Below are 13,846 nucleotides of genomic sequence, written 5' to 3'. Positions count from 1 at the left end.
GACCAAAGGAACAAAATAGAACACCCAACCATGAGTGCACATTAACTACAGTCATTTGATATTTGACAAAGATGCCAAAATATCACATTGGAGAAAAGACAACATCAACAAACGGTGCTTGCAAAACTGGATGCCCTCATGTAGAAGAACGAAATTAGATCCATATCTATCACTCAGAAGAAAAATTAACTCCCAATGGAGCAAAGACCTAAATATGTAACCTGAAACACTGGAACTACCAGAAGAAAACGGGCAGTATGTTACATGATGTAGGTATAAGAGAGAACGCTCTGAATAGGACTCCATTTGCTAACAATTGATAAGTGGGATCTCATAAAACTAAAAAGAATGGGAAAAGATCTTTGCCAGCTGTACAACTGATAAATGATTGATATCCAGAATATAGAGAGAGGCCAGGTGGTGGCGGCGTATGCCTTTAATCCCAGCACTGGGGAGACAGGTGAATTTCTGTGAGTTCAAGACCAGGCTGGTCTACAGAGAGAGTTCCAGGACAGACTCCAAAGCTACACAGAGAAACCCTGTCTTTTTTCCCTGCCTCCCGAGTGCTGGGATTAAAGGCATGCACTACCACTGCCCGGCCAAGAAACCCTGTCTTGTAAAAAACCAAACCAAAGCAAAGCAAACCAAACCAAAAAAACACCAGAATATATGGAGAACTCAAAAAACAGATAGTCAAGAAAAATAAGTGACCCAATTAAAAAATGGGCTATGAAGCTAGTCATGGTGGCACTTGGGAGGCAGAGGCAGGTGGATCTCTGTGAGTTCGAGGCCAGCCTGGTCTACAGAGGGAGTTCCAGGACAGCCTCCAAAGCTACACAGAGAAACCCTGTCTTGAAAAAAAAAACAAAAAGAGAGTAAAAGAAAGAAGAAGGAGAGAGAGAGAGAGCGAGAGTTAACGTCTCTTATTCAGTGTTGGTGGGATTGGTGGAAAACAGAATCTTTGAATTCTCAAAGAGCTAAAAAGAAATCTGTTATGTGATCCAACTATACCACTCCTTGGCACATGCAAAGGACTCGGTATCTTAGTCATGCCTACCTTACTCAGGTATTCATGTACTCTTTTTTTTGAGACAGGGTTTCTCTATGTAATAGTCCTGGCTGTCCTGGAACTCACTCTGTAGACCAGGCTGGCCTTGAACTCACAGAGTGCTGGAATTAAAGATGAGTGCTACCACCTCTTGGCTTGTGTACTCTTGTATAGTTGGCAAAGATTCTCACCCATTCTGTGGGCTTTTTCACTCAACTTACTTCTCATTGCAACTCTATTCACTATTCATTGCAATTTTATTTCCAGATAGAAATAGAAACAACCTAAATGTCCTTCAACTAATGAGTGGATTAATGAAAATGGATACATATACATTATGGAATACTTTTTAGCTGCGAAGAAAAGTGAAATCATGAAGTTTGCAGGTAAATGGATGGTAATATAAAATATTATCAGGCTGAGCAGTCGTGGCACACACCTTAAATCCCAGCACTGAGGAGGCAAAGGCAGGCAGATCTCTGTGAGTTCAAGACCAGCCTGGTCTACAAGAGCTAGTTCCAGGACAGCTTCCAAAGCCACAGAGAAACCCTGTCTCGAAAAAACCAAAGCAAGCAAGCAAACAAACAAACAAATAAAATTATTCCAAGTGAGGTAACCCAGATTCAAAAAGACAAACTTCACTTGCTAGATCTTATTTGTGGTTCCTAGTTCTGAATCTTTGGATATGAGTATATAACCCATTATAACCAAAGAAACCAAGAAAGAAAAAAATGGATGAGGAGAGTGGATGGGGGGGCTGAGAGAAAGAGCTTTAGAGAGGGAAATAGCAGGTCACCACTATGAAGGGAGGATTGAGAAAAGGTGATGTCTTTAACTGTGGAGGAGGGCAATACAAAGGGAGAGCGAGGAGGGATAAATGATACCAAATATGCTTGAAAAAGCTATAGGGAATTAATTACTATTCTTTAGTTACCTAAAATTACATGTGATAAGCTGAACAGTGGTGACACATACCTTTAATCCCAGCATAGGAAGGCAGAGGCAGGTGAAACTCTGTTTTGAAAAACAAAAAAATTACATTTGATTGATATCACACACACACACACACACACACACACACTTAAATGAAGTCACACCATTAGGGGTGATAATGCTCCTTATAAGAGCCAGTCTATCTAACAAATTCCTCAGTTCCAGACATGAGAAGCCTCCTTACAAGTTATTGCTCAGGGGAGTCCAAGAGACTGCTAAAACAATATAGACTTATGGCCACTGTCCTTGGCTGCCTCCCAGAATTTGAAGATAAATCTCTACTGCTGAAGACACCACACACTTTGGACACAGGATTTGAGGAATTGAACCAGAACTGACCTGTAAGCGTCCTCACTGAGGAGTAGCTCTTAGAGTACTGGCAGGAGCTCTGCAAGCTGTCCTGGGAGGGAAACAATGAGTAGTCCACCCATCTGTGATGACTGTGAAACACAATGACCAGCACAGCAAAACATATCTAAAGGGGCACTTCCATTTTGGGGGTAATCAAAAACTCTCTAGTTGGACTTAAGGCCTGATCAACAGGACAGAATTCCAGCTTGACACTGCAAACCTAGCCAACTTATCCATGGCTAGTAAGGTCATGGAACCTAGAGGAGAATGTACTACTGTCCATTTCTGATACCAGTCTAATTTACATTTGCATTCTAAATACTTATCCTTATAACCACAGGTAAGTGTAACTCCCATCCTTTGTCAAAGAAGCCATTTTTTTTTTGCTGCAGAGGGAGAACATTATTGCAAGCCATAACTTGTCAAAATGCAGAGAACAAGTAACTGACTGAGGTGTGCCCATTTCCTATTGACACACACACAACACAACCTCTATATCTAAGACCTGGAGAACATCATAGAAGACAGGTCAGAAAGGTTGGAAGAACAAGAGGTTCAGGGTGTTAGCTGAGAGACTAAATAGGACAAGGAAGCTACAACCATACAATCTCAACAGTATGGTTGCCTATACAATGATAGCAGTTCCTATAGATGGGGAAAATCCCAAAAGGCCCCACTTGTAAATGCGGTCATAATGGCAATAGGCAATTAATGACTGCAGAAAGAGGGAGAGCCAGCCATCCTCAGGGATGAGCTCCCCACCCGGTTATGCAATACCAGCGGTCAGTCCTAAAATCATATACATTCAAGCAACACTAACGAGACTCAGCAGGTTGTAGTTATACATGTAACAATAATAAAGCAAAAAGGAAAACAGTGGAGATAATACATGAAAGCAGAAGGAGGGCTTGGAGGTAGAGGAAGGAAAACAGTGGGGAGCAGAGCAGGATATGGTAATAGAGGAATGAAGACGATCAAAGCGTATTTCATATGTAAATGAAATGTCTTAACGAAAGCCCCTATTTTGTACAATTTATAAATACTAATTTAAAAAAAGAGTTTCCAGGTTTGGATGGGGATTGCAAAGATACTCTCACCCTGAGAAACACATGAGGACCTTGGAGGGGGACTAGGACCTTGCTGGCAGCTCATTATCGGAGGGGAAATGTTCAAAGTCTTACTGGTTTCTGAGGTACCTCAAGCCCAGAAAGTTTTTCAAGTTTAGAAGTGTCTCCTAAACTATTTCTCCCAGGAAAGGAGAGTTTAAGAACTGCTAGGGGATCCTGGACTCTAGAACCTAGGAGGGAAGTTCAGTGGGAGTCCCTGAGTCAGTGTTTTGTTTTTTTGTTTTTTCTTTCTTTGTAGTCCTGACGACTGAAAGCGCTCCACCATCTAGTCACACTCGCATACTGCATACCGATCAGCTCTGTCCCAGGAAGAGGGGCACTTCAATTTGCTTCAGTATCTGTTGAAGATATTCTATTCAGAACTGGAATTAAAAGCAGTCTGCAGCATTGGGGCTGGGGTCTCTAAGCTGGGGGGGGGGCAGGGCGTCGCTAGGAGGGGTGGGGCAGACAGGTGACACGTGTCCCTGCTAAGAGCCAGCCGGAGGGAGGTCGGGGCGGGAGATCAGGGATAGAAAGAGACAGAAAAAGGCAGACTGCGTGAGAGACAGAGTCTGCCCTGTGGGAGGAGAGTATATTTCCTACTCCAAATGGCCATTTCATGTGCTGTGGGGTGGGTCTCTCTGTATCTTTCTGTGTCTCTCCCTCCCTCTATTTATCTCTCTCTGCCTTCTTTTCTCCGGGTCTCTCTGAGAGGCTGTTTTCGTTTCTCCTCCCCCGATCTTCATCTGTCTTTCTCTGTCTCCTACCTTTCTCAACTCTCCATTTTCTCCTCTGCCCCTCATTCCTGTCTGTTCCGGTTTGTCTCCCTGGCCACTTGCTCTGCGTTTACATCTGGCGGTCTCCTCTCTCCCCTTCCTCTAACTCTCCTCACTTTCCAGTCCCTTTGCTCCTCTCCTGACCCTCCTACTCCATTTCTTTGCCAGCAGGATGGAAATGCAGGATCCAAAGATGAACGGAACCCTCTCTGCCAGTGCTGCTGCGGGGTGAGTGGGGGGCTCCAAGGAGGCAGGCTTGTGGGGGAGAGGTCAGGGTTACCTTTCCATGAGCCTCTGTTTTCCTGCCCTTTCCAGCTACAGGCAGGAACGTGAGGGCTTCCTGCCCGCCCATGACACTGCTCCTGGGAGGAAGCCTGTTCAGTTCATGGATGTAAGTGAGCCCACAGGACCTCTTGAGGTGTCACCTCCCCTATCTAATGCCAACTCCTCTCCTCCCTAGCTGCTCCCCTGGTAGCTATCTCCCTGGTCCAGCTATTGGCTCCTTAGTCGCTGCCATCTCCAGATACTCCCTTTCCCCAAGTGCTCCCGCTCTAGTTCTCTCGGTTGCCCAGTTTCTCCCTTCCCAACTATTACCCCTGCCTCCTGACTGTTCTCCCTAAATATTCTCTTGTACTTTTGTCCCTAGCTGTCCTCCCTCCTCTATTGTTTCTTATCTCCAGATGCCCCTCAGCAGGCCCCTTGCGTTTCCAGCTGCTCCCTCCAGACGTTCTCCTAGTTTCCCTTTCCTAAGCTCTTTTTCCAGCTTCTTCCCATTAACTCTTTCTTTTTCAGCTTCTTCTTGCTTCCCATCACTCCTCCTGGATGTCTCTCCTCCCCGGTTGCCTTAACTTTCTTGCCCTTCCCTGGCTCCAGCTCTAGTCTCTTGTCCTCTGTTGTCCTCTCCCCGATGTGTGCTGGATTTGCCCCTTGTCAACAGTTTGAGGGGAAGACATCATTCGGAATGTCCGTGTTCAACCTCAGCAACGCCATCATGGGGAGTGGCATCCTGGGGCTGGCTTATGCCATGGCACACACGGGAGTCATCTTCTTTCTGTGAGTCTATAGGTGGCCTCTCGGGGGGTGGTCAATGGTGTGGAGGGCTAAATGGGAGGCCTGGGCCATGTCTGAACGATGTCCCCTATTGCAGGGCCCTACTGCTGTGCATTGCCCTCTTGTCCTCTTACTCCATCCACCTCCTGCTGACCTGTGCCAGTGTTGTAGGTGAGACTTCATCCCGGGTCGCTATTTCCATCTCCTCCTCCGCGGACTTCATACTCCAGATTCCAATCCAGAACTCAACTCAGACCTTGAACTCCAGACCCAGATCTACTTCCTTGATGTCTGATTGCAACTCAAATCTGACTCTGGATATAACCACTGTGTCCTCAGACCCCAAACTCAGTACCCCAGTTCCCACACCCAACTCCCTGTATAACAGATTCCATATCCAACCCCAGGCCTCAGTCTTTATTTGGGCTCCTAGATCATCACCTCCCAAGTCCCAGTACCCATCCCTTAGTCTGGCCATCAGACCTTCCCCACCAGAACATTCGCAAACTGTTACATTCTACCTCTAATTCCCATCCCTCAGTCTTCTGGTCCTCTTAACCTGGAAACCAGCTCTGAAATCCTCAGACCCCTGATACCCATGGTCCCAGGATTCTCTCCCTCCATGCTCTCAGTCCATAGTCTGTCTCCAAAACCCCAACACTTCACCTGCAGCCTTTAGCGCCTCCCTGGCCTTAGATACCACCTCCTGGATTCTACTTACAGATTCTACCCTGAACTGCATACCCTTCAACTCCAGCCTCTGTCAGTCAGTCACAGCTGAATCACACCTCTCCCACCTAGCCTGGCTTTCCCAAACTCATGGACTCTTCTTTCCTGCCTCCCCCTTCTCAGGCATCCGAGCCTATGAGCAGCTGGGACAGAGGGCGTTTGGGCCTGCTGGGAAAGTAGTGGTGGCCGTCATCATCTGTCTGCACAATGTTGGCGGTGAGGGCTTGGGGAGGGTCAACTGGGGGAAGAGGGTGGAGTGAGGTAGGCTTTTCCCAGGGTGGGTTAGGGGAGGAGGGAATCCTGATTAAATGTTCTCCATCTGTACCAGCTATGTCCAGTTACCTGTTCATTATCAAATCTGAGCTCCCTCTGGTTATTGGCACCTTCCTGCACATGGATCCCGAGGGGTGAGTATACAACAGCTCCCTGGCTGACCTGGGCTTTCCCTGCGAGTTCCAGCAATCATCTGCAACTCTGTGTCCACCTGGCTCTCTGTTTTGAGACTTCTGCAGGTTAACTGAGACTGGCTACGATTCTTGTGTATTAGGAGTCAATATTGCTTGTGACTATCGCTCACCACATGACTACGACAGACCATGTGCTGATTTTGAGACCTTTCCAGGCTGATTCTGACTGGCAGCTGTCTCTGTATACCTGGTGTGTTGCTGATGCTGACCATATGTGTGTGACTGTATAGATCGAGTAGATGTGGACTCTGGATTTGACTCAGTGACTGTTGTACTGGCTGATTCTCTCTGGCCAGCCATGTGATGGATGACAGCTGGGTCCTGTATGCTGCAATTGATCCCAACCATATGTGGTTGACACCTGGCTACTCTCCTTTTCCCTGTTTAGCTGATTCTGGGTCCATCAGGATGCTGGGCTCTATCTAGCTCTAAACGTGTGATTGCTGACTCTAGTGGTCTGTGTGTCGTGTCAACTCTGTGCGCTCTGTCAACTCCATCTCCTTGTTTGCTTTGCTGATTATTGTGCGGCAGATCCTCTCAGGCTGTGTGTGTGTGTGTGTGTGTGTGTGTGTGTGTGTGCACACACACACACACACACTCAGGGGATTGTAACTGTAGAAGTCCTCTTGACTGTGGTTGCAACCATGTATATGTTCAGATTGTTAGAATCCAGAGTCATACTCCTGGCACAGTCTCTCAGTTACTTTGTATACATACACAATGAGTTTCCAGGTGTGTTTATTTGTGTACACAGTGGTACTTGTCTTTATTTACATACATCTTTCTGCCTCTATTTGTATTCTTTTTAATGTGAATAGAACTCAAGGCCTCTCTGTGCATGCCAGGCAGATGCTCAGTCACTGAACTCCCCTCCCCCCAGCTCACTCTGTGTATCTTTTGTTGCTGTATTGAGACAGGGTCTCTCTATGTAGTCCTGGTTGTCCTGGAACTCACCATGTAGACCAGTCTGGCCTTGAACTCACAGAGATCTGCCTCCTAAGTGCTGGGATTAAAGGCGTGCGCCACCATGTCTGGCTTTCTACATACCTTTTTGAGACACGGTTTTGTTCCGTAGCCCAGGCTAGCCTGGTATTTGCCTTGGCTTCTCAAGGGCTGGGATTACAGGTGGGCACCACTTGCCCAGTGCCTCTGTATATTTTGACATACAGATTTGTATGTTTAGGGGCTAGCTCTTACTCCACTTAGTCCTGTGGAGTTTGGTGTGCACATGTGGTTTTGTCAATTAAACTTCAGGATAGTTTTATGTGCCTGTCTGACAGTTTTGACTAAGAGTTTGTTGTAATTATCTGTATATATCTGATGACATTGTTGGTTTGATTCTGAGATCATCCAGATATGACTAGGTATGTCTAAGGTTTCTTTTTTCTCCATTATGTTGGGGTTCAAACCTGGGACTTTTGTACATGCTAGTCTTTACTAGTGAAAGACATCCCCCTGCCGTACCAATTATAATGAAGTCCCACTGTGTATGCAACCCAGATTTACTCTATTCAATTGTGTCTCTGTGATAAGAAGAGAATATGTAAATGTCTGGAACACAGAAGACAGTCAATAAGGGGTATATGTGTTGTGTTCTTGTGTGTGTGCCCTTGTGTGTACATGTGTGTAAAGGCCAGAATTGGAGTCAGGTGTCTCTTCTATCTCTCTTCACCCTATTTTTTTGAGACAAAGTCTCTCACTGAACCCGAAGCTCACCAATTAGGCTGCACCAGTGTGTCAGTGAGTCTACAGGATCCTCCTGTCTCCACCTCCACAGCGATGGCATTACAGATGTGCACTGCTGCCCTTAGGGATTTTGATGTGTGATGGGGATCCAAACGAAGTCTTCATTTGCATAGCGAGCCCTTTACCAACTGAGTTATCTCCTCAGCCCCCAAGTTTAAAAAATATTTACTGGGACTGAGCCAGACCCCCTGAATGTGAGAGTCAATGAGGAGGCCTGGGCAACCTATGGGGCCCTGGGCAGTGGATCAGTGTTTATCCCTGATATACAAACGGACTTCGTGTGTCCGTAACATAAAGACTCTCTCAGCCTGGACTCTTAGGGGAGTGCCTGAATACTGCCCTGAGCGAAATGACTGACTCTGGATATCCCCTATGTGGAAGGAAGTGGTGATAAGATGGGAGGCTGGAGGGGGATAGTGGGGAGATACGGGAGGAGGGGAGGAAGAGGGAATTGGGATTGACATGTGAAGCAAGCTATTTAAAATTAAAGTAATAAAAAAGTTAAAAAATGTACTCATACACAGAGAAACCCTGTCTTGAAAACCCCCCAAATATTTACTTAGTTTCTCCATTTGTCTGAATGCATGCATGGGCACCACATACAGACAGTGGCCCCAGAGACCAGAGGTGAAAGTCAGAACTGAAATTTAGAAAGTGAAATTTAGGCATTTGTGAACCATCTGATGTGGGTACTGGGATCTTCTTGTCTACCCAGGGACTGGTTCTTGAAGGGAAACCTCCTCATCGTCCTGGTCAGCATGTTAATCATCTTGCCTCTGGCTCTCATGAAACACCTGGGTAAGGAGGCTTCCTGGGTTGGTCTCAGGTGGTAGGGTTAGGGCATGGGAACTAAGTAGAAAAACCCCATTTTATTTTATTTTTATTTTGGTCCTGGAGACTGAACCCAGGGCTGCACACAGACTAGGCAAGTGCAATCCTACTGGGCTATGTCGCCAGCCTGAAAAAAAAAGACATTTTCAAGGGTTATGGAATGCTGAGAGGGTGGAAAGGGCTTGTTTGATTTGGGTTTTAACAGATGAGTAGGAGTTTTCTATGAAGGGAGGCTGGTTCAGGTGGAAATGAAAACGTATTCGAAGGATGCTTTGGTGTTTGGTGTACTGGATTCTTTGATTTCCGAATCTGTTTTCACTTCCTGTAGGCTACTTGGGGTATACAAGCAGCCTGTCTCTGACCTGCATGCTGTTTTTTCTCATTTCGGTAAGTCAGAGAGGACATAGAGTGGCAGGAGCGGGGCAGGGGTAGAGTTTGAGATACTGAGGCAAAGCCTTCTCTGTGACCTTCCTTCCTTGCTCGGGATACCCAGGTCATCTATAAGAAGTTCCAGCTTGGGTGTGATGTGAGTCACAACCACACAGCTGTGGAGGGTGAACAACCTCCTGTCCAGGGGTTTAACAGCAGCTGCGAGGCCAAGTTGTTCACAGTTGACTCACAGGTAAGCATGCAAGCAGGTAGGAGCTTGTCCTGACTCAACAGTTCATTTTTATCAGAGTACTGGGCTTCAGGGGCTGTGCCATGTGCCCTACTTTGGAGGGAATGGGGAGAAAGGGGAGCCCTAATACTCTAGGGCTTCTAATTCTGTGTTCATGGACCATTCCCTAGATGTCTTACACAGTCCCTATCATGGCTTTTGCCTTTGTCTGCCACCCTGAGGTGCTGCCCATCTACACAGAGCTGTGCCGGTGAGTAGCGAGGCACAGGTGAATAGAGGGAGGAGGGGCATTGTGATGGGTCATCTAGAGGGGGCAGTAGCCATAATGTCTGGCAATCTCCATAGCAGCCCTGGTATGGTATCTTGTGGGTGACTGGCTGGGACAAGGGAGGGATTTGGAGTGTTTACGAAACCCTGGGGATTCAGAGCAGTGACTGTTTGCTGATTGGATTTAAGTAGTCCACTCTTTTAATGCTCAGAACAAATGTGAATGGATAAAGTTGGGAGGCAGAGATAAGATAAGTAGATGGAAGAGGTTAGGGTCTGCAAAGATGAGGTCGAGAAAGCAATGATGATCAGATAGCTGGAGAGAGACAGGTGAGCAGAAGGGAGGCAGGATTGGGATTTTTGGAGGATTACACACAAAGGAGCAGTATAGATGTCAGATGGAGGAGGAGGAGGTAAAGATGGTCATATGGGCGGCTATATAGATGGGCAGATAGGGGAGGCTTGACTAGTTACACGAGGAAGGCAACGACAGAACGTCAGTGTGTACCAGCTGAGCATTGTCAGACCCAAGAGGGAGACCCTGGAAGGTGGGGGCCAGGTTTTGAGGGTCCTGGGACAAGTTCAGGAGTATGGACATGACAGTTCCATGACCTATATACTTCAGGCCCTCCCAGCGCAGGATGCAAGCTGTGGCCAACATGTCCATCGGGGCCATGTTCATCATGTATGGACTCACAGCCACCTTTGGATACCTTACCTTCTACAGTGAGTGTGTGTGTTGGGGGGAGGGGCATGGTTGGGTGTAGAGACTAAGCCTGGGCTAGGGCAGAAGCCTCTGAGCTTTGTCCCTGCAGAACCTTGGGACCCATGAGTTTCCAAAGGGAGACTGAGCATCATGTGTGCAGAGTTTAACCATCATGTATGTGTGTCATGGTTTCTGGGCCAGAGAGTCCAGCGTTCCTGCATCTTGTGTCCCCTCTCCATGACCTAGGCACGGTGAAGGCAGAGATGCTGGAAATGTACACCCAGGAGGACATGCTCATTCTTTGTGTGCGTCTGGCTGTACTGCTTGCCGTAACCCTTACTGTGCCGGTTGTGCTTTTCCCTGTGAGTAGGGGAGGGAGGGCCTGGGGAGTGAAGGCATATGGATGGGTGAGCAGAGGGAAGAAACATGGATGTTTGGAAAGAAGGTGGAGGAAGCAGAAACAGATACACAAGAAAGGGCTTTGTGAACAGAGAAGGCAAAAATAGATGGTTAGCCAAAAAGGGACATGGCACCAGGGGTGTAGCTCAGTTTGCAGAGTGCTTCCTAACATAACATGAAGCCCTGGGTGAGATCTCCCGCACTGTGTTAAACAGCACATAGTGGTGCATGCCTGTAATCCTAGCACTTTGGAGGATTAGGAGTTCAAGGTCATTCTTAACTACATGTTGAGTTTGAGGCCAGCCTGGGCTACGTGAGATCCTGTCTCAAAAACCACAAACAAAGGAGGGACATGGTGGTAGAGACAGTCAGGTAGTGAGAGAGGCAGGGCTTTCAGATAGGGTGAAAGGACAGGAAATGGTCAGATGGGGAGGTGGAGATGGACAAAGGAGGAGACAGGATTTCAGTAGTGGTGGAAGTAATGATAGACAGTCATATGGAAGAAGGAGACGTGGCTTGTTGGGGTCTTTATCCCAACAGCATGGATACCTGGTCAGACAGGCTGAAGGCATAGATGGTGGGATAGGAAATCAAGGATCTTGGACAGAGTAGAGACAGACATGGGGGTCACATGCAGAGAGACAGCATGTGAGTCCTGACCCCTGCCCTGCCCTTCCTTGGCTGCAGATCCGCCGAGCCCTACAGCAGCTGCTCTTCCCAAGCAAGGCCTTCAGTTGGCCACGACATGTGGCTATAGCCCTGATTCTGCTAATTTTGGTCAATGTCCTTGTCATTTGTGTGCCAACCATCCGAGATATCTTTGGGTTTATTGGTCAGTATCATTAACCCCAGTTCCCTGCCCTATCTAATACGGGTCTTATCTTTATAACTTAGGTTGATTGTTGTCCCTTTCTGTCCTTCAGGGTCCACCTCAGCCCCTAGCCTCATCTTCATCCTTCCCAGTGTCTTCTACCTACGCATTGTTCCTTCTGAGGTGGAACCCTTATCTTCCTGGCCCAAGATCCAGGTGAGTATCTCAGGAAGGAGAGTTGGGGGAAATAGATAACATTCTGAAGAGGGACCACTTGCTCCAAGATGGCTAGAAATGAAAGGAGCATTATCAAGATGGGGGTGGGAAGGAATGGAGCATCTAAAAAGAGGGACAGATCGTGAGGAAGAAAGAAGATGATTGTCTTAGGAAGGGCTAGAGTAGATAGAACACAAACAACATTTGGGAAGAGAGAGAATGCTCTGGAAGGGACTGGTAGGCTGAGCTTGTGGTTCAGTTGCAGCAGGCTTTGCTAGCATTTATGAATCTCTAGGGTCTGTCTCCAGCATTGCAAAGTGGAGAGGGGCCTAGTATAGAGAAAGGATGCTTCAGATAGATGGAGGGAGCACCACTGGGAAGAGAGGCAAGGGTTCTCTGAAAAAGTGATGGAGGGAGTACCAGAAGGTTCTGAAAAGATGGAAGAGATGCTTGCTTTGAGGGACAGGGAGAATACAGGTGGGCCAGGAATGAATGGGGCTTTGCCTGGAAGGGTTCAAGAGCATTCTCTGGAATGCTTTGATGGGTGATCCTGGCCAACTCCACCTTTTCTTCCTCTTACCCATAGGCGCTGTGCTTTGGCATCCTGGGAGTCCTCTTCATGGCCATCAGTCTGGGCTTTATGTTTGCTAACTGGGCCACAGGCCAGAGCCGCATGTCTGGACACTGACCTGGCCTGTCCTGCCTCACTCAGTCCCCATGTTCACAGGCATGTACACAAGGGAGTCCAAGTCATTTTCCTGAGTTCCTCCTGCATAGGATGTGGAGGTGGCTGGTCTCTAGTAACACTGCTGTTAGAGATGGGGACAATAGAGGCTGTAGAGTAGTTTACTTTCCTTCTCCCTAGGGTTGCCTTGCTCCTACTGCCAACTCCATGAGTGGAGGAGGGGAGGCCATGTCCTTAGAAGGGTTCTTGCCCAACATAGTCCTCACTTCCTGGATGAAGCTGTCTGTCAGGGTTATCCTGAGGCTAAAAGGGAAGAATAAAGATGCTGAATGGCAACACTGGTCTGAGACTTCTGATATTTCTCAAAGACTTATTGGAAGAAAATTGCCCAAGTGAAGACAGGGGTAAACCAAGGCTGAGTAGAACTGTGCTCTGTCTCATCTCTTCACTCTTTTCTCCATGCCTCCAGTGACTCACGCTCGACCTAATCACCAGTGCATTTAATTACTCAACAGTGATTGTGAGCTTGGGAGTATAGCACTGAATATTCTAAGTGTCAGACATAGAGCCACGAATCAAACAGATCACAGTGCTTCAGTACAAGAGAGAAAAATGGCCTAAATTTGGTCTGTTTCCTACTCCCAGGTAGCCCTTGAACTAAAACCATTTTGCAAATTTTTAAAGTATTGAAAAAATCAAAAGAAGAATAACATTTTCTGGTCTGGCAAGATTGTTCAGCCCGACAAAGTCAGTTTGATTTGGAAGGAGTGTACTGACTTCCACAAGATATCCTCTGATCTCCACATGAGTGCAATGGCACTTGTGCATATGCAGATACATGCACATACATGCATGCACGTGCACACATCTCAAATGGATAAGTAAATGTTAAAGATTGAATGCTGTTTGTGATACTTGGAAATTGCAAGAACATCACATTTCAGTGACTGTATGCTTTTGCTGTAATGTGGTTAGTGCGTGTGTTTGTGGACTGCTCATGGTTGTTCGTGCAGAACTAAGGAGTTGCTTAGGAGACCATATGGCCT

General features: G+C 47.0%; 1 protein-coding gene across 3 annotated transcripts; it reads left to right on the top strand.

Annotated features, from left to right (window-relative positions):
- The first annotated feature begins 3,985 nt into the window (after positions 1-3,985).
- Slc38a5 (solute carrier family 38 member 5) lies at positions 3,986-13,136 on the top strand. 3 transcript variants are annotated; one of them, XM_005085145.4, is made up of 16 exons: positions 3,986-4,129; positions 4,446-4,502; positions 4,590-4,665; positions 5,212-5,327; positions 5,422-5,495; positions 6,177-6,269; positions 6,382-6,460; positions 8,982-9,064; positions 9,426-9,484; positions 9,591-9,719; positions 9,887-9,966; positions 10,609-10,709; positions 10,936-11,051; positions 11,776-11,920; positions 12,012-12,115; positions 12,702-13,136. In XM_005085145.4, exons 1-16 carry the CDS (start codon positions 4,107-4,109, stop codon positions 12,801-12,803), a joined length of 1,437 nt encoding a protein of 478 aa, XP_005085202.1. In that variant the 5' UTR covers positions 3,986-4,106; the 3' UTR covers positions 12,804-13,136. The 3 variants fall into 3 exon arrangements, with proteins under 3 accessions (XP_005085202.1, XP_012979930.1, XP_040589608.1); XM_040733674.1 differs by having other exon boundaries at positions 4,044-4,129; positions 5,067-5,327; XM_013124476.3 differs by having other exon boundaries at positions 4,016-4,502; positions 5,067-5,327.
- Positions 13,137-13,846: the final 710 nt, after the last annotated feature.

The sequence above is a fragment of the Mesocricetus auratus genome, unplaced genomic scaffold (assembly GCF_017639785.1).
Source record: "Mesocricetus auratus isolate SY011 unplaced genomic scaffold, BCM_Maur_2.0 Super-Scaffold_100033, whole genome shotgun sequence".
Taxonomy (NCBI): Eukaryota; Metazoa; Chordata; class Mammalia; order Rodentia; family Cricetidae; genus Mesocricetus; species Mesocricetus auratus.
Note: the sequence above shows the minus strand (reverse complement) of the source record. Positions and strands in the feature narration are given on the sequence as shown.